Genomic DNA, 19,426 nt, shown 5'->3' with positions numbered 1-19,426 from the left:
CAGTGGCCGTATACCAAGTAGTCAGAGTAAAAATACTAAGATATCAGGGGCCGTATACCAAGTAGTCGGAGTAAAAATACTACGATATCAGTGGCCGTATACCAAGTAGTCGGAGTAAAAATACCACAATATCAGTGGCCGTATACCAAGAAGTCGGAGTAAAAATACCACAATATCAGTGGTGGTCCATATAGCGCAGCTCTACCTCTAGTGTTGTACGGTATAGCAGTAATAATGAATTAAAAACGGTACTATACTGCCTTTAAAAAAACACTGGTACATGTTTTTTACCCATGGTCACTGGTGACGTTGCCTGCGTATGTGACTCGACACACACACAGAGCACTTACAAACAGAAGAGGGAGAATGGACGTATTTTGGCCTAAAAACTAACCATTAATGTGCAATTAGAAACACTGAAGTGCCGCCCTGCAAGCGGTGCTTTAAAACATAACAAGCTATCAGCTAGTGTCCATCCACTGTGTTTTAGCTACTTCTAAATCACTAATCCTTGCCTCCATGGTGAAAAAGAAACTATGTTTCTCTGCAGGACGAGGAATAGCTAAACATGCTTCACTACACAACCTCGGGGGATTACAAAAGATAACTACTAACAGCAAGCTAGCGCTCCTGAATGTATAGTGGATCTATACAATTATCGACTATAACGATACCAAGTATGTATATAGTCAATACTACAATGATTACATCGATATTTTTAATCATCACACATTTTTTGTCACTTTTTTTCCCCTTGTTTATAAACTCAGGAAATACGTCCCTGGAAACAAGTGCACTTTAATTATACCCACATTTGAAGTAAGAGCCAAAACTTATGTAAAGCATCCAAACAATAAAAGAATATGTTCTTAATACACTTTAACAGGAATGTAGGAAGAAAATATTAAAAGACAAAACAACTACATTTCAGCCTTCAAGTTCCCCCGTGATGCTGTCCCTAATGCATGTTTTAAAGGAGTGTTTTCTTGCATAGGGCAGCCTGTTCTTAATGTTTTAAATAGCAGTCTGTCTTCTGCTGTGGTTCCTACCAGTTTTAAACATGCCGTGGTTCCACCGATTTAAAAGAAACCTGGTCTGGACAGTTCAGTTTTAGCCCATTTTAGACCCATTTCTAAGCTGCCTTTCTTCTCAAAGATCTTGGGGAAAATTTGTATTTCTTTATAGTGTACAGCCCTTTGTTCTTCAACTGTGGTTGATTTTAAAGGGCTGTATAAATAAAGTTGGTATGGTATGGTACATCCATCCATCCATCCATCCATCATCTTCCGCTTATCCGAGGTCGGGTCGCGGGGGCAACAGCCTAAGCAGGGAAATCCAGACTTCCCTCTCCCCAGCCACTTCGTCTAGCTCTTCCCGGGGGATTCCGAGGCGTTCACAGGCCAGCCGGGAGACATAGTCTTCCCAACGTGTCCTGGGTCTTCCCCGTGGCCTCCTACCGGTTGGACGTGCCCTAAACACCTCCCTAGGGAGGCGTTCGGGTGGCATCCTGACCAGATGCCCGAACCACCTCATCTGGCTCCTCTCGATGTGAAGGAGCAGCGGCTTTACTTTGAGTTCCTCCCGGATGGCAGAGCTTCTCACCCTATCTCTAAGGGAGAGCCCCGCCACACGGCGGAGGAAACTCATTTCGGCCGCTTGTACCCGTGATCTTATCCTTTCGGTCATGACCCAAAGCTCATGACCATAGGTGAGGATGGGAACGTAGATCGACCGGTAAATTGAGAGCTTTGCCTTCCGGCTCAGCTCCTTCTTCAGCACAACGGATCGGTACAACGTCCGCATTACTGAAGACGCCGCACCGATCCGCCTGTCGATCTCACGATCCACTCTTCCCTCACTCGTGAACAAGACTCCTAGGTACTTGAACTCCTCCACTTGGGGCAGGGTCTCCTCCCCAACCCGGAGATGGCACTCCACCCTTTTCCGGGCGAGAACCATGGACTCGGACTTGGAGGTGCTGATTCTCATTCCGGTCGCTTCACACTCGGCTGCGAACCGATCCAGCGAGAGCTGAAGATCCCGGTCAGATGAAGCCATCAGGACCACATCATCTGCAAAAAGCAGAGACCTAATCCTGCGGTTACCAAACCGGAACCCCTCAACGCCTTGACTGCGCCTAGAAATTCTGTCCATAAAAGTTATGAACAGAATCGGTGACAAAGGACAGCCTTGGCGGAGTCCAACCCTCACTGGAAATGTGTTCGACTTACTGCCGGCAATGCGGACCAAGCTCTGGCACTGATCGTACAGGAAGCGGACCGCCACAATAAGTCCGATACCCCATACTCTCTGAGCACTCCCCACAGGACTTCCCGAGGGACACGGTCGAATGCCTTCTCCAAGTCCACAAAGCACATGTAGACTGGTTGGGCAAACTCCCATGCACCCTCAAGAACCCTGCCGAGAGTATAGAGCTGGTCCACAGTTCCACGACCAGGACGAAAACCACACTGTTCCTCCTGAATCCGAGGTTCGACTATCCGACGTAGCCTCCTCTCCAGTACACCTGAATAAACCTTACCGGGAAGGCTGAGGAGTGTGATCCCACGATAGTTGGAACACAACCTCCGGTCCCCCTTCTTAAAGAGAGGAACCACCACCCCGGTCTGCCAATCCAGAGGTACTGTCCCCGATGTCCACGCGATGCTGCAAAGTCTTGTCAACCAAGACAGCCCCACAGAATCCAGAGCTTTAAGGAACTCCGGGCGGATCTCGTCCACCCCTGGGGCTTTGCCACCGAGGAGCTTTTTAACTACCTCAGCGACCTCAGCCCCAGAAATAGGAGAGTCCACCACAGATTCCCCAGGCACTGCTTCCTCATAGGAAGACGTGTTGGTGGGATTGAGGAGGTCTTCGAAGTATTCCTTCCACCTGTCCACAACATCCGCAGTCGAGGTCAGCAGAACACCATCCGTACCATACACGGTGTTGATAGTGCACTGCTTCCCCTTCCTGAGGCGGCGGACAGTGGTCCAGAATCGCTTCGAAGCCGTCCGGAAGTCGTTTTCCATAGCTTCCCCGAACTCTTCCCATGTCCGAGTTTTTGCCTCCGCGACCGCTGAAGCTGCACACCGCTTGGCCTGTCGGTACCTGTCCACTGCCTCCGGAGTCCTATGAGCCAAAAGGACCCGATAGGACTCCTTCTTCAGCTTGACGGCATCCCTCACCGCTGGTGTCCACCAAGGGGTGTTAGGATTGCCGCCCCGACAGGCACCAACTACCTTGCGGCCACAGCTCCGATCTGCCGCCTCGACAATAGAGGTGCGGAACATGTCCAGCACCTCCCTCGTATGGTACATATTAACAGTAAATAAACAAGTAGATTAATAATCCATCCATCCATTTTCTACCGCTTGTCCCCTTGACAAACTAATACAATGGGACATGACACACAATACGTTACTGCATATGTCAGCAGCCAAATTAGGAGCCTTTGTTTGTTTACTGACGACTAAAAGAGATGTTGTCTAGTATGTTCACTCTTATTCAATGCCAAAATTGTTCTTTTATTGCATAAGAAACGTATGTTTACATATCATAAGACTTGTTAAAATAAAGCCAATAATGAAATTGTTTGCAGTCTTATTGTGAAAAAGAACAGAAAAGTATCTAAATACATATTAATAAATGGTCTGCCCCCACAATACCTGACCGAGCTTCTGCATCATCATACCTCGTCTAGAGCCCTAAGATCAGCTGAACAACTGCTGTTGGCGGTCCGTAGATCCAGGCTAAAGACCAGAGGGGACAGAGCCTTTTCCGTTGCCGCCCCTAAGCTCTGGAACAGCCTACCGCTCCACATTAGGTCAGCCCAGAGCCTGGGGGTTTTCAAAACCCTTCTTAAGACCTAACTCTTCTCGCTGGCCTTTGACCTGAGCTGAGTCTGCCCACTAGGCCCCCATTTCTAGTCCATCTCCCTCACCCCTTCGCTTTAGTTTTATTTTTTCTATTTGTCGCACTTTTTATTACTATGATTTTGATTTAGCAAATGTTTTACTTTTAATTCGACCCCTTTTACCGTATTGCTTTTTGCACTATTTTGTTCAGCTTATTCTTTGTTTAAGTTCTACCATGAATTGATTAATGTGGACCCCGACTTAAACAAGTTGAAAAACTTATTGGGGTGTTACCATTTAGTGGTCAATTGTATGGATAATGTACTGTACTGTGCAATCTACTAATAAAAGTATCAATCAATCAATCAATTCTTTGTTTGTTTTCTGTTTCTTTTTTTAACCTGTAAAGCACTTTGGTTGAATTTAAAAGTTGTTGTAAACGTGCTATATAAATAAAATTGACTTGACTTGAGTACCGATACCATAATATTGGGTTAACTCTAAGCCTTAAAACATTGGCTGTAAAGATAAAAAGGGTTTAATGATGCCCACAGTTTGACCCTGTAACAGATGATTTCTATTGCTTTTATCACCGACTGTATGAGACGGGACCTCAAAGGTTGTACTGTATTTTCGAAAAAGCGACACCTAGCTGTGAAGTAGTTGTACTACCAGTACCTGTGTTGTTTTCCCGCGCTTGCTCCGCTCTCTTCAGCGTCCCCTTCTTGGCCTCCTCGTGCTGCCGCTGCTCAGCCAAGGACTTGTTGAGCACCTGGCTGAGCGAGCAGTCACCTTCTCCCACCAGGAACATGCTCTTGAACTTGTTGTACAACATGCTGGCTTTGTCCATCACGTCCTGGCTGGCCTTGAACCGTCGGATCTGGACCACAAGAAAAAAAACAACAAGGCATACGTTGGTATGGTGTGCCGTCACAAAGGTAAACTAGTGTGTATTTACGATGTCTGACCTTTTTTAAAGTGGCGATTAGCTCGCTTTGCTTCTGCAAGTGCTGAGTGGTCACCTGAAGGGAGCTGAGCTCATCCAGAGCGTCCAGACACTTCTTCACATCCTGGACACACACAAAACCTGTTGATCATCAGGTCTAATCACTCATTCCTTAAATGGATGGCGCACTGAACAGTACAATGACAGATATTATTTTCGGGTTTAGCAGATAGACGGAGTAACAAGAATTAGGATCGACATTTGATTAAATTGACATGATAAGCTTCTATAGCATGGGTGTCAAACTCTGGCCCGCCGTGTAATTTAATTTGACCCTTGAGGCAATATCAATTTAGCATTAAGAGCTGGCCCGCCGGTGTAATACCGCATTCACCGCTAATACTCATACTTGCCAACCCTCCTAATTTTCCCGATAGACTCCCGAAGTTCAGTGCCCCTCCTGAAAATCTCCCGGGGCAACCATTCTCCTGAATTTCTACCGATTTCCACCTGGACAACTATATAGGGGGCGTGCATTTAAGGCACTACCTTTAGCGTTCTCTACAACCTGTCGTCACGTCCGCTTTTCCTCCATACTAACAGCGTGTCACATAATATTTGTGGCTTTTACACACACGAGTGAATGCAAGGCATACTTGGTCAACAGCCATACAGGTCACACTGAGGGTGGCCGTATAAACAACTTTAGCACTGTTACAAATATGCGCCACACTGTGAACCCAAACCAAACAAGAATGACAAACACATTTCGGGTGAACATCCGCACCGTAACACAACAGAACAAATACCCAGAAACCCTTGAAGCACTAACTCTTCCGGGAAACTTCCAGCAAACTGACCAATAGTTAACGTTTTATTCATGCATTTTCTTTTGCTACCTTAAGGCTTGAATGCTTGGTTCATTTATTATTGTTATTTCATTTTCGAATGTATTATTAGCCTGTGGAAAAAAAATTATATTTACCTCGGGAGATTGCAAATAGAAAAAAAGACATGAAATTTGTATTTACATTTTATTTGATATGCCATTGATATTCTTTTAATTATTATTATTTGAAACTGGATTTTGCACGTCATTTAAGCCTTGCTTGTTCAATATTTAATGCAAAACTTGTTTGGGTCCCTATTAAAAGGTTAATTTGTTCAACCCTGGCCTGCGGCTTTGTTCCGTTTAAAATTTTGGCCCACTCTGTATTTGAGTTTGACACCTCTGTTCTAAGACATAATGATCAAGGAATCTATTCTGTAAAAAATTCATGGTTTGGGAGAATATTTCTCTGTGCAAGTTCTGAACTCCTGTTTTCATACCAGTGTTGTATTGAGCAGCATACCAAAGCGTGGATGTGTCTCTACTTCTCATAGCAGATGATGTCTTTTTCAAACAGCACACTTGGTGGGACTGAATATCAACTAGCGGTGTCCCGATACAACATTTTCGACTTCCGGTATCGATATTGGAGCTTTGAGTATTGGCCGATAGAAACGTTGATCAAATAAAATGTCAGAACGAATGACGTAATATATGTAATGTTAGAAAAGGTTTGATCAAGTGAAAGTAGTCAAACAGAGAACGGTAGTTATGAATAACACTAACCTATCTATTATTAACCATCAGAAATTGACTCGTGGTATATTTAACTACAAATGGAGTGGTAATTAGAGGTGGGGGAAATAATCGATTTTTAGATTCATCGCAATTCGGACATGAAGGATGATGTAATCGATTGGTAAACAATATCTGATCTAGGGCTGGGCGATATATCGATATATGGCGGGTTTGTCTCTGTGCGATATAGAAAATGACTATATCGTGATATTTGAGTATACGTTCTCACGCAGTTGCTTTTATCTGCTGGCATTACACTCCATGCTCTTCTCTTTGTTGTCTCTCCTTCTCACAGGAAGCAAGCGCACATTCTTACTTAGTCGCTTACGTACACGGCCTCGTGGAGCAGAGAGGTAGCAGCATGCGAGTGTTAATACGAGAGAAAGAAGGTGCGAATCTGGTAACAAATGAACGAAGAATTAATTCCCCCAAAAAACAGCAGGGGGTCCATCGTCTGGCGGTGTTTTGGCTTCACGTGGGAATATGTCGAACAAACAACCGTAATTTGTCAAGTGTGGGGCAAAAGCGTTGCTACAAAAAGTAGCATTACTGCTAATATGTAGCATCATTTGAAAAGTCACCTGTGGGAGAATGAAGAGTGTTTACTCCGCATGTCAACATCTCCATTCAGTGCCACACCAACAAAATGCCGAGGCAAACCTTTCCACATCAACACCGTATGAAAAAAATTGTGAATAACATAAGGAGATAACCTACCACATAGAGATTTGTATTATGCAGCTCATTTTTATTGCACAGTTATTGAAATATTTTGTGTGACATCATGCACAAAAGTGCACTTTATTTCTTTTAAACTATTGTAGTGGCGTTTTGTACAAAAAGTGCACTTTAATTTAGTGTTGTTTTGATATGTCTTCTTAGTGACATCATGCACAAAAGTGCACTAACAGCTTGTTTTAAAATGTCTCTGACAATCTTGCAATTTCTGTTTTGAAATGACATGAATGTTTGTGCTCCTGCTTAATAACTGTTTAATTAACATAGTTTTGGTCAATTGACTTAGTTGAGATTTCCCTCTCTGCATGAAAGTTTAAAAGTAGCATATATTAATGCAGTATGAAGAAGAATGTTTTAATGTAGACACATAGAATCATCATACTGCTGTGATTATATGCATCAAGTGTTCATTCAAGGCTAAGGCAAAATATGGAGATATATATGGTGTATCGTGACATGGCCTACATATATCGAGATATTAAAAAAAGGCCATATCGCCCAGCCCTAATTTGATCATCTATTTATTTATTGTAAATAAAGTAATGCAGACAGTTCTAAAAGTTGGCTGACTGCAGCGAGCCACCTCGCCAAGAGATCAGACCAGCTTCTTTATTACAGGGCACTTGTTCCAGTTTTCACACTTTCCTTAACTTAATAAATGTGGGAATTATTTTAAATGTTTTTTATTAAAAATGCATTGCTTTTTTTAAGTTGCAACTAGTGACAAACGCTTAATTAGTGAGAAGAAAATAGACGTAAAACTGCATTAATATAAATATATTAAAGATGCATCAATAATCGATTTTTAATCGAATCGTGAAGTGCCCAAAGATTCCCATCTCTAGTGGTAATTTTTTTTTTTTTTTGGCCACACCTGCCGGCCAAAATAATTAATGACGTTAAGCGCATGATGCAATACATTTATTGATGTAGACATGTTTGTTACTAAATGCTTTCTAATTCGCTTTGGTTTGTGTAAGTAATCTGCAACTATAGTTATGTGAAAATTGTTTATATTGACAAATGTTTTGTTTTAGACTGCAATATTGTTCAATTATTATTACGTGTGTTGAGCTTGTGTGCAATTGTGTGCTTAGCTGTTGTGTATCTGCTAGCTTTAAGTGTTTTCCAGCTTTGCACAAGTAAGCAAGCTGTAGAATTGCTTGTATCGGCGCGTTTAAAACCAATCAATCAATCAATGTTTATTTATATAGCCCCAAATCACAAATGTCTCAAAGGACTGCACAAATCATTACGACTACAACATCCTCGGAAGAACCCACAAAAGGGCAAGGAAAACTCACACCCAGTGGGCAGGGAGAATTCACATTCAGTGGGACGCCAGCGACAATGCTGACTATGAGAAACCTTGGAGAGGACCTCAGATGTGGGCAACCCCCCCCCCTCTAGGGGACCGAAAGCAATGGATGTCGAGCGGGTCTAACATGATACTGTGAAAGTTCAATCCATAGTGGCTCCAAGACAGCAGCGAGAGTCCCGTCCACAGGAAACCATCTCAAGCGGATCAGCAGCGTAGAGATGTTCCCAACCGATACAGGCGAGCGGTCCATCCTGGGTCCCGACGAGCGGTCCATCCTGGGTCTCGACTCTGGACAGTCAGTACTTCATCCATGGTCATCGGACCGGACCCCCTCCACAAGGGAGGGGGGGACATAGGAGAAAGAAAAGAAGCGGCAGATCAACTGGTCTAAAAAGGAGGTCTATTTAAAGGCTAGAGTATACAAATGAGTTTTAAGATGAGACTTAAATGCTTCTACTGAGGTAGCATCTCGAACTGTTACCGGGAGGGCATTCCAGAGTACTGGAGCCCGAACGGAAAACGCTCTATAGCCCGCAGACTTTTTTTGAGCTCTAGGAATCACTAATAAGCCGGAGTCTTTTGAACGCAGATTTCTTGCCGGGACATACGGTACAATACAATCGGCAAGATAGGCTGGAGCTAGACCGTGTAGTATTTTATACGTAAGTAGTAAAACCTTAAAGTCACATCTTAAGTGCACAGGAAGCCAGTGCAGGTGAGCCAGTACAGGCGTAATATGATCAAACTTTCTTGTTCTTGTCAAAAGTCTAGCAGCCGCATTTTGTACCAACTGTAATCTTTTAATGCTAGACATTGGGAGACCCGAAAATAATACGTTACAGTAATCGAGACGAGACGTAACAAACGCATGGATAATGATCTCGGCGTCTTTAGTGGACAAAATGGAGCGAATTTTAGCGATATTACGGAGATGAAAGAAGGCCGTTTTAGTAACGCTTTTAATGTGTGACTCAAAGGAGAGAGTTGGGTCGAAGATAATACCCAGATTTTTTACAGAGTCACCTTGTTTTATTATTTGGTTGTCAAATGTTAAAGTTGTATTATTAAATAGAGGTCGGTGTCTAGCAGGACCGATAATCAGCATTTCCGTTTTTTTGGCATTAAGTTGCAAAAAGTTAGCGGACATCCATTGTTTAATTTCATTAAGACACGCTTCCAACTGACTACAGTCCGGCGTGTTGGTCAGCTTTAGGGGCATGTAAAGTTGGGTGTCATCAGCATAACAGTGAAAGCTAATACCGTATTTGCGTATGACGTCACCTAGCGGCAGCATGTAGATGCTGAAGAGTACAGGGCCAAGGACCGAACCCTGGGGAACTCCACACGTTACCTTAACATAGTCCGAGGTCACACTGTTATAGGAGACGCACTGCATCCTATCAGTAAGATAAGAGTTAAACCATGACAGGGCTGAGTCTGAAATACCAATTCGTATTTTGATACGCTCTAATAAAATATTATGATCGACGGTATCGAAAGCAGCGCTAAGATCGAGGAGCAGCAACATAGATGACGCATCAGAGTCCACCGTTAGCAATAGATCATTAGTCAGTTTTGCGAGGGCTGTCTCAGTCGAGTGATTTGCCCTGAAACCGGATTGAAAGGTTTCACATAGATTGTTAAACGCTAAGTGCTCATTTAGCTGCTCTGCAACAATTTTTTCGAGGATTTTCGAAATAAAGGGAAGGTGAGACACCGGTCGGTAGTTTACCATGAGGTCTGGATCGAGGTTAGGTCTTTTAAGGAGAGGATGAATAACCGCTTTTTTGAATGCAACGGGAACAGTGCCCGAGGAAAGTGATAAGTTTATAATATTTAGCACTGATGGACCTAATAATACAAAAAGCTCCTTGATAAGTTTCCCAGGAAGTGGGTCAAGTAAACATGTTGTTTGTTTTATTCCATTTACACGTTGTAACAATCCTTCTAATGTTATTTCATCAAAACGAGAGAAACTATTTTGGATATTTGCAGTATCCGCCGTATATACCATCGTATCTGTGTTACTATAACCCCGTTGTAGCTGGGACGCATTGTCTTTAATCTCCTTTCTAATAAGTTCAATTTTCTTATTAAAGAACTTCATAAAGTCATCTGCCGAATGGGTGGAGCTACTGGAAGGAGTCCCTTGTTGGGTTAGCGATGCTACTGTACTAAACAAAAATTTTGGATCGTTTTTATTAATGCGGATGAGATTTGAGTAATAATTAGTTTTAGCTAAGGTAAGCATGCGTTTATAAGTTATTAAACTATCACTCCATGCTTGATGGTGCACCTCAAGTTTAGTCGTGCGCCATTTGCGTTCCAGCTTTCTACATAATAATTTCTAAAACGTGCTTTGTGTTCATATTTTTGGCTGTGTGAAACAATTTAATTGAATTAACATTAGATATGTCCGATATTATCGGCCGATAAATGCTTTAAAATGTAATATCGGAAATTATCGGTATCAGTTTCAAAAAGTGAAATGATTGACTTTTTAAAACGCCGCTGTACGGAGCGGTATATATCCGGTAAAACACGCAGCAGTACAGAGCAGTTGTGTCTTCCAGTCAGCATCCTCTACCCTCTCCCCTCCCTCACACACAACACAGGAGTTGACGACTGCAGCATGAGAGGTTTACTGGTGACGCTTGATGACCTCATCAAACCGCCATGAGCGGAGCATAACAGCAAGAGTGTGTTGTTGCCGGTACTGTAGCCATGGCTAATAAGCGAGCTCGCTCGGCGACTTACTAACGACACCATGTCTATGGTTTGGAATTATTTTAAAGTGTGTCTGATGAATAAAAAACTGGCAATTTGCAATGACTGCAAAATGTTGGTTATGCGAGGAGGAACCAAGACGTCTTCGTTTAATACGAGAAATTTGATCTCCCATCTCTTCAACAATCATAAGGAGATACATGATGAATACAAGCGGAAGATGGATGACACCAAAAGCAGCTTGCAGTGAACGGAGGTGCCCTGTCTCAACGTAACATATCAGAAGCTCTGGCTGACTGGTGGGCCACTTCAAGCACTCACCACTAGCTTGCAGCACATTTGTGTTACTCATACAAATACGTTAGAGCAGGGCAGATTGAGCCCAGGTTTTAATTTCCAGTTGTACAGTATGCCAGGCAGTCTACTAATGGAGGACTGTATTATTGTTTACTTGATTACTCTAGTATACCCTGGACTGAACTGAAGCTGTGTGTCTTCATTGTTTTTGTAGCTGTTTTGAGGCATGTTTTAAAAAAAATAAAAAAAAATAATGCACTTTGTGAAAGTCAAAGTATAGTATTTCCCATAGTTGTAGTGGGTATCAGGATTATCTCAGGGAGAGCATGTCCCAAATTCCAAGTTGCTGTTTTGAGGCACGTTAAAAGAAAAATGCACTTTGGGATATCAATAATAAATATGGCAGTGCCATGTTGGCACTTTTTCCCATAACTTGAGTTGAAGTTGTTCTCTTATTTTGGAAAACCTTGTTACTTTGTTTAATGCACCCAGCGGGAAATCACAACAAAAATAGGCATAATATTGTGTTAATTCTTCAACTGGGGCTGAGGTTGCTGAGGTAGTTAAAAAGCTCCTCGGTGGCAAGGCCCCAGGGGTGGATGAGATCCGCCCGGAGTTCCTTAAGGCTCTGAATGCTGTGGGGCTGTACCTCTGGATTGGCAGACCGGGGTGGTGGTCCCTCTCTTTAAGAAGGGGGACCGGAGGGTGTGTTCCAACTATCGTGGGATCACACTCCTCAGCCTTCCCGGTAAGGTTTATTCAGGTGTACTGGAGAGGAGACTACGCCGGATAGTCGAACCTCGGATTCAGGAAGAACAGTGTGGTTTTCGTCCTGGTCGTGGAACTGTGGACCAGCTCTATACTCTCGGCAGGGTTCTTGAGGGTGCATGGGAGTTTGCCCAACCAGTCTACATGTGCTTTGTGGACTTGGAGAAGGCATTCGACCGTGTCCCTCGGGAAGTCCTGTGGGGAGTGCTCAGAGAGTATGGGGTATCGGACTTATTGTGGCGGTCCGCTCCCTGTACGATCAGTGTCAGAGCTTGGTCCGCATTGCTGGCAGTAAGTCGGACACGTTTCCAGTGAGGGTTGGACTCCGCCAAGGTTGCCCTTTGTCACCGATTCTGTTCATAACTTTTATGGACAGAATTTCTAAGTGCAGTCAAGGCATTGAGGGGTTCCGGTTTGTTGGCTGCAAGATTAGGTCTCTGCTTTTTGCAGACGATGTGGTCCTGATGGCTTCATCTGGCCGGGATCCTCAGCTCTCACTGGATAGGTTCGCAGCCGAGTGTGAAGCGGCCGGAATGAGAATCAGCACCTCCAAATCCGAGTCCATGGTTCTCTCCCGGAAAAGGGTGGAGTGCCATCTCCGGGTTGGGGAGGAGACCCTGCCCCAAGTGGAGGAGTTCAAGTACCTAGGAGTCTTGTTCACGAGTGGGGGAAGAGTGGATCGTGAGATCGACAGGCGGATCGGTGCGGCGTCTTCAGTAATGCGGACGTTGTACCGATCTGTTGTGGTGAAGAAGGAGCTGAGCCGGAAGGCAAAGCTCTCAATTTACCGGTCGATCTACGTTCCCATCCTCACCTATGGTCATGAGCTTTGGGTCATGACCGAAAGGATAAGATCTCGGGTACAAGGGGCCGAAATGAGTTTCCTCCGCCGTGTGGCGGGGCTCTCCCTTAGAGATAGGGTGAGAAGCTCTGCCATCCGGGAGGAACTCAAAGTAAAGCCGCTGCTCCTTCACATCGAGAGGAGCCAGATGAGGTGGTTTGGGCATCTGGTCAGGATGCCACCCGAACGCCTCCCGAGGGAGGTGTTTAGGGCACGTCCAACCGGTAGGAGGCCACGGGGAAGACCCAGGACACGCTGGGAAGACTATGTCTCCCGGCTGGCCTGGGAACGCCTCGGGATCCCCCGGGAAGAGCTAGACGAAGTGGCTGGGGAGAGGGAAGTCTGGGCTTCCCTGCTTAGGCTGCTGCCCCCGCGACCCGACCTCGGATAAGCGGAGGAAGATGGATGGATGGATGGATTCTTCAACTGTATATATCGGTATCAGTTGATAACGGAATCAGTAATTAAGAGTTGGACAATATCGGATATCGGCAGAAAAGCCATTATTAGACATCTCTAGTTAACATGAGTTCTTATGGTAAACAATTGCTAGCTTTCATTTGCCCTTTTGGAACTGATACCTAAAAAAAGCAATGAATGACTGCAATGTTCACATTTAGGTAGTAAACTCTATTTTAACATCATCATTCATGTGTATATGTATTCTTAGTTTTCACGCACCGAGGTTACACTGGCAACAAACAGAGCGATTAATTGTATCTTGTCATAAATGGATTTTATTCTGTCTATGTAGATGTCACATGGCGGAACATAAGCAGGAAGAGAAATAACTCACAGGTTCTATTTCCAAAAAGGTCAACAAATCCCTGTCTTCATTAAATACTATGAAAGGCGGTCTTGCTGTGTCACCTCGTTGTGACGCATTCGGGACTCTTTATTTCCAAACAAAACCAGAACCACTCACGGGGTTGTCTATCTTCAGGGAAATCTTGATATCACCATGCAGCCGCTGGAGTTTCACATCTGTGGATATTTCTGTGAAAAGTGATTTAAAAGTTGTTCTTCATCTCCTTTTTCAAAAGAACTGGCAAACAATTGAGAGGAAATGGGATTTCACTCTAACAAGGGATCTACTTAAGACACCAAAGGACAGAACATAATTTAAATCAGAATTATTAGTTCTTAGGAAGTCATGTTTACAAGCAAAGTTAGCTTTGCTGTGTTCACTCACCCTTTTTCTTGGCTCCGGCCCGCTCTTCATTCTTCTTTACGTCATCTTTGTTTGCTCTGTTTGGAGACAAATAAGCAGAAGTAGTACAATGACATTAACGCAGTGCTTCCCAAACTCTTTTTTTTTTTTTTTTTAAACCGTGCACCCCTTTGGAACATTAAAAAAATGAAAAATAAAACAAATCCCTTCTTCATGCTACAAACAGTGCATCAGGAAAGTATTCACATCGCTTCACTTTTTTTATATATTTAGTTCAATCACATCAATCAATCAAAGTTTACTTATATAGCCCTTAATCACAAATGTCTTAAAGGGCTGCACAAGTCACAACGTCACGTCTCCTTCAGTTGAAACAGAATGCCATTGAGCTCACTTTTGAGCTTTATGGGAAAGACTGGCAATTTAAATTAAAGCAGATAGTAGGAAATAATTTAAAATAGTTCATTGATATCAATACACCACTGTGTTTTTGTCTGATTATAATTTAATCATTCACTGATCTTTAAAAATGTTAACTATCTTCATTGATATGACCAGTACTGCCCCTGTAACTACTTAATATTGAATCAAGTTCAATACCCACATGTGTAGTATTGCCCAAAACTAACGTAAAGCATCAAACAACAGAAGACTATATGCTTATTATAGTTTAACAGAAGTGTAGAAAAAACATGTTACAAGAGAAAGTAACCAGATATGAACAATAAATTAACAAAAATAATACAAACAGAAATGACGCAATATCTTAATGCATATGTAACAAAAAAAAAAACATTTTGAAATGGTTCTATTATTTAGTTTGTTATTCTTCTTTGGTCAATGGTCAACAAACAGTTGTACATTCATAGATTGAAAAGGAAAATGTTGCAGACCGAAAGGGTTTAGGCCGAAGTTGAACACTTATTGCGCCGAACCCTATAAACAATGTCTAGTACAAGATGAACTTCTCTTCTCTATATTCCTTCAAAACCACTCTAAAACAACATCTCCTGGCAACTTCAACCCTTTACTAATACCTTCCTCCATTCACATCCCATCTCCCCGGATTGTAAATAACTTAATGTAAACGATCAAAGGTATTTCTAATGTATATAATTGTTCTTATCTTATCTGGCTGTCCAGAGTCGAGACCCAGGATGGACCGCTCGTCGGGACCCAGGATGGACCGCTCGCCTGTATCGGTTGGGGACATCTCTACGCTGCTGATCCGCTTGAGATGGTTTCCTGTGGACGGGACTCTCGCTGCTGTCTTGGATCCGCTTGAACTGAACTCTCGCGGCTGTGTTGGAGCCACTATGGATTGAACTTTCACAGTATCATGTTAGACCCGCTCGACATCCATTGCTTTCGGTCCCCTAGAGGGGGGGGCGGGGGGTTGCCCACATCTGAGGTCCTCTCCAAGGTTTCTCATAGTCAGCATTGTCACTGGCGTCCCACTGGATGTGAATTCTCCCTGCCCACTGGGTGTGAGTTTTCCTTGCCCTTTTGTGGGTTCTTCCGAGGATGTTGTAGTCGTAAATGATTTGTGCAGTCCTTTGAGACATTTGTGATTTGGGGCTATATAAATAAACATTGATTGATGATTGATTGATATCTGAACTCACTATGTTCTCTGCTGGCTGTACAAATCCTACTAAATAAGACCTACACTGTTTCAATGTCCATTTCTCTGTTGATGCAATTGTTGATGACTGAAGTTCTGATATCAACCCAAAGCTCCACATCCCAACTCCCGGAGTGTAAATAATGTAAATAATTCAATGTATATACTCTGATGATTAACTTGTGTGATGACTGTATTATGCTGATAGTATATATTTGTACCATGAATTGATTAACGTGGACCCCGACTTTAACAAGTTCAAAAACTTATTGGGGTGTTACCATTTAGTGGTCAATTGTACGGAATATATACTGAACTGTGCAATTTACTAATAAAAGTTTCAATCAATCAATCAATTCCAAAAATTATTAAATGTCCTTTGCACAACATATTACAATAAACATTATACACAACATGAACTCAGTTCAATTATATACACAATAAAGGCATGTGAAATATCCTTGTACACGTGTTAAACCTTTGCACCAATTATATACCGTATTTTTCGGATTATAAATCGCTCCGGAGTATAAATCGCACCAGCCGAAAATGCATAATAAAGAAGGAAAAAAACATATATAAGTCGCACTGGAGTATAAGTCGCATTTTTGGGGGAAATTTATTTGATAATATCCAACACCAAGAATAGACATTTGAAAGGTAATTTAAAATAAATAAAGAATAGTGAACAACAGGCTGAATAAGTGTAGGTTATATGAGGCATAAATAACCAACTGCTATGTTAACCTAACATATTATGGTAAGAGTCATTCAAATAACTACAACATATAGAACATGCTGTACGTTTACCAAACAATCTGTCACTCCTAATCGATTAATCCCATGAAATCTTCTTCCTCGATGTCGCTTCTAAACAACTCTGCCAACTTCAAAGGTATGCACCGCTTCCTCTTGTGGTTTTCTGCTGCATATTTCACTACATCCAGCTTGTAATTTGCACTACATGATTTCCTTTTCAACGCCATTTTTGTTCAGCCCTTCTCAGTTTTTACAAGTTACCGCCAACGATGAAATGAGCCCTTTTAATATCTACGGCAGTAGCATATAGCATATAGCAGTTAGCATTCCATGACCCACAATGCACTTCTGCCATGACCCTCCCCCGCCGAATTCTTATTGGTTGATTTGTATGTGACGATTGCTGACGTGTGTGTGACGATTGCTGACATTTTCTTCGTCTCTTCCGCGAATGAGATAAATAATATAATTTAATATTTTACGGTAATGTGTTAACAATTTCACACATAAGTCGCTCGGGAGTATATGTCGCACCAAACTATGAAAAAAAACCTGCCACTTATAGTCTGAAAAATACGGTACTATATACAAACAATTATACTTCCATTATTATTTATATCCCCCATTTAGTTTTTAATTAACATTGATCATAGTATTATCTACAACGTTGATTGAAGAGATATATATTTTTTCAAGACATTGGTCTTTAAAGTGTTTTTTAAATGTGTGACTGGAACTGGAACATTCTAAGGAATCATCCAAGCTGTTCCACAGTTGAACCCTCCTGTTCTTATGTTTGCTTTCTGAAAGACAGCTGAACCTCAGAGGTCATATGGATTCTCTCTGGGTTTGTACCTCTCCTGTAGATTATAATTTATAGGCCCAATAATATAATAGAAATAGAACGTTTTTTCTGGGCCGACACCTATTATTAGCAGTCAAGGAGGCTGATAACCAATACTTGGAACCGATATTCATTTGCAGTTAAATTTAGTTACTCATGAATAGTACATGTCAGTAAACAGCTGGACAAGGCTTTCAGTTTTTTTTTGCATTATTTCTTCAACAATGTCGGACCAGTAGCGACATGTTTCATGTGGCACCAGTATTATGGTTAATTTAGCACCAACCAACATTAGGGGATTTCACAAAAAACCTCTACTAAGTGTGTCTGAGAGGAGGATCAACATTTGAATTTCAAAATATGGCAAATCCATCCATTTCCTACCGCTTATTCCCTTTGGGATTGCAGGGGGTGCTGGAGCCTATATCAGCTACAATCGGGCGGAAGGCGGCGTACACCCTGGACAAGTCGCCACCTCGTCACAAAAAATATGGGAAATCTCCTGGGAAAATTGCAAGCTAACTAATTTTTTAGCAGTTAACAAATGCATTAAATTGTGAGGTTTCCTTGTTAGGAACCCTGAAATATAGGTTGGTTGGTAGAAGTTTATTTCAAACATGCGTACAGTTTCTGAGCCGCAGCTTAGCAGAAAGGAGCAACGGTTCTTAATACTAACTTGCTCTCTACTCAACATTTATTTACTTTTTTAATATTAAATACTGGTATCACATGTGTATAAATTGAATCTGGTGATGTATTTCTATTGTAGTTGTAATCAATAATAAATAGAAATCGGCCGATACCAATATTTGTCAAAATGGCAAATATCTGCGCCGATAATAGGTTGATCCCTGTAATATATAGATACATGTATTGTTATCGCAGGAGGCTGCAATGTATATTTTAGGCCATATTGCACTGTGAAGTGCTGTCAGGGGAGGCAGGTGAGGCACTGGTGAGCCACCTGCCTCACCAGGTGGCTTAACCATGAGATGTTCCAAAACGAAGTAATAAAATAAAATAAGTTTCAATGTTTCTTTTTTGGTTTATGCTTTCTATGTGATTTTGGTGTGATTCCTGTATATTTTGATCATTTTCATGGTCAAAATCGCGGAAATTCAATGTTTCCTGATCAATGCAGCAGATGAGAAATGAGGCAGACACAGGCGGTGCCTCCACGGCTACATACAGCGTGTATTGGGCTTGTGCGTGCGAGGGGGCACATGCTTGTTGCCACGTGGAAAAGGCAGGTTTTGAGGCACCAAGTACCTCTGCCTCAAGGTAGGGGGCGATATAGTGTCAATTTGCAGTTCAATGCCTCAGCAGTACTCTGACTCGCCACACTGGGAGAAGTGGGGACGCTCAAACTAGCAGACACAGGTCTCTCCAGCGGAAGCCAGCATTTTATTCTTTTTTAACTGTATTTATAACAATCATGGCATTCTTATTAGTGTAAGCCAGCGTTTGTGGGTGTTTTTTGTCAGATGCAAAAATATTGTTTAATTTATTGGAATGAAATTGAATTAAATGAATGTTTCTGCCAATATGGAGGATTACATACTGTATCCAAGATGAAATACTTATCTAAACTGGACTTTAAGACAGAATGAATGCGATCATACAAAGGACGTTTTCATGGAGGATAGCTATTGCTGCTTCAGATACAAACACAGAAAGGTAATATAAACTCACGATACTTGATTTATTTTGGTTTTATACCAAATGGGACCAAAAAGTATTTAATAACAACTTTTTCAAATAGTTTTTGGACCCATTTATCAACGTTTTTAGGAAAGCGAATAACTCCCTTTTTTTCCTGTAACTCTAATGTGCAACCTAAATCAACAATGACTAGAGCTGCACATATGAATTTAAGTAAAAAAAAAAAAAAAGAAGAAAAAAAAAG

The 19,426-nt window shown here is 42.2% G+C and overlaps 2 protein-coding genes across 4 annotated transcripts in view; both read right to left on the bottom strand.

Annotated features, from left to right (window-relative positions):
* Positions 1-19,426, bottom strand: part of psip1a (PC4 and SFRS1 interacting protein 1a) — a 594,174-nt gene that overhangs the window by 216,941 nt on the left and 357,807 nt on the right. The window lies entirely within an intron of this gene.
* LOC133539243 (PC4 and SFRS1-interacting protein-like) overlaps positions 1-19,426 on the bottom strand; it is a 70,262-nt gene that overhangs the window by 26,620 nt on the left and 24,216 nt on the right. Inside the window, exons 12-15 of the mRNA XM_061881416.1 lie at positions 14,315-14,370; positions 14,048-14,118; positions 4,826-4,927; positions 4,536-4,737 (exon numbers count right to left, since the gene is read on the bottom strand). Coding sequence (XP_061737400.1) covers positions 4,536-4,737; positions 4,826-4,927; positions 14,048-14,118; positions 14,315-14,370 — 431 coding nt within the window. The remainder of the gene's footprint in view (positions 1-4,535; positions 4,738-4,825; positions 4,928-14,047; positions 14,119-14,314; positions 14,371-19,426) is intronic.

Source organism: Nerophis ophidion, linkage group LG20, assembly GCF_033978795.1.
Source record: "Nerophis ophidion isolate RoL-2023_Sa linkage group LG20, RoL_Noph_v1.0, whole genome shotgun sequence".
Lineage (NCBI taxonomy): Eukaryota > Metazoa > Chordata > Actinopteri > Syngnathiformes > Syngnathidae > Nerophis > Nerophis ophidion.
The sequence above is the reverse complement of the archived record's forward strand: the minus strand, read 5'-3'. Positions and strand labels throughout refer to the sequence as shown.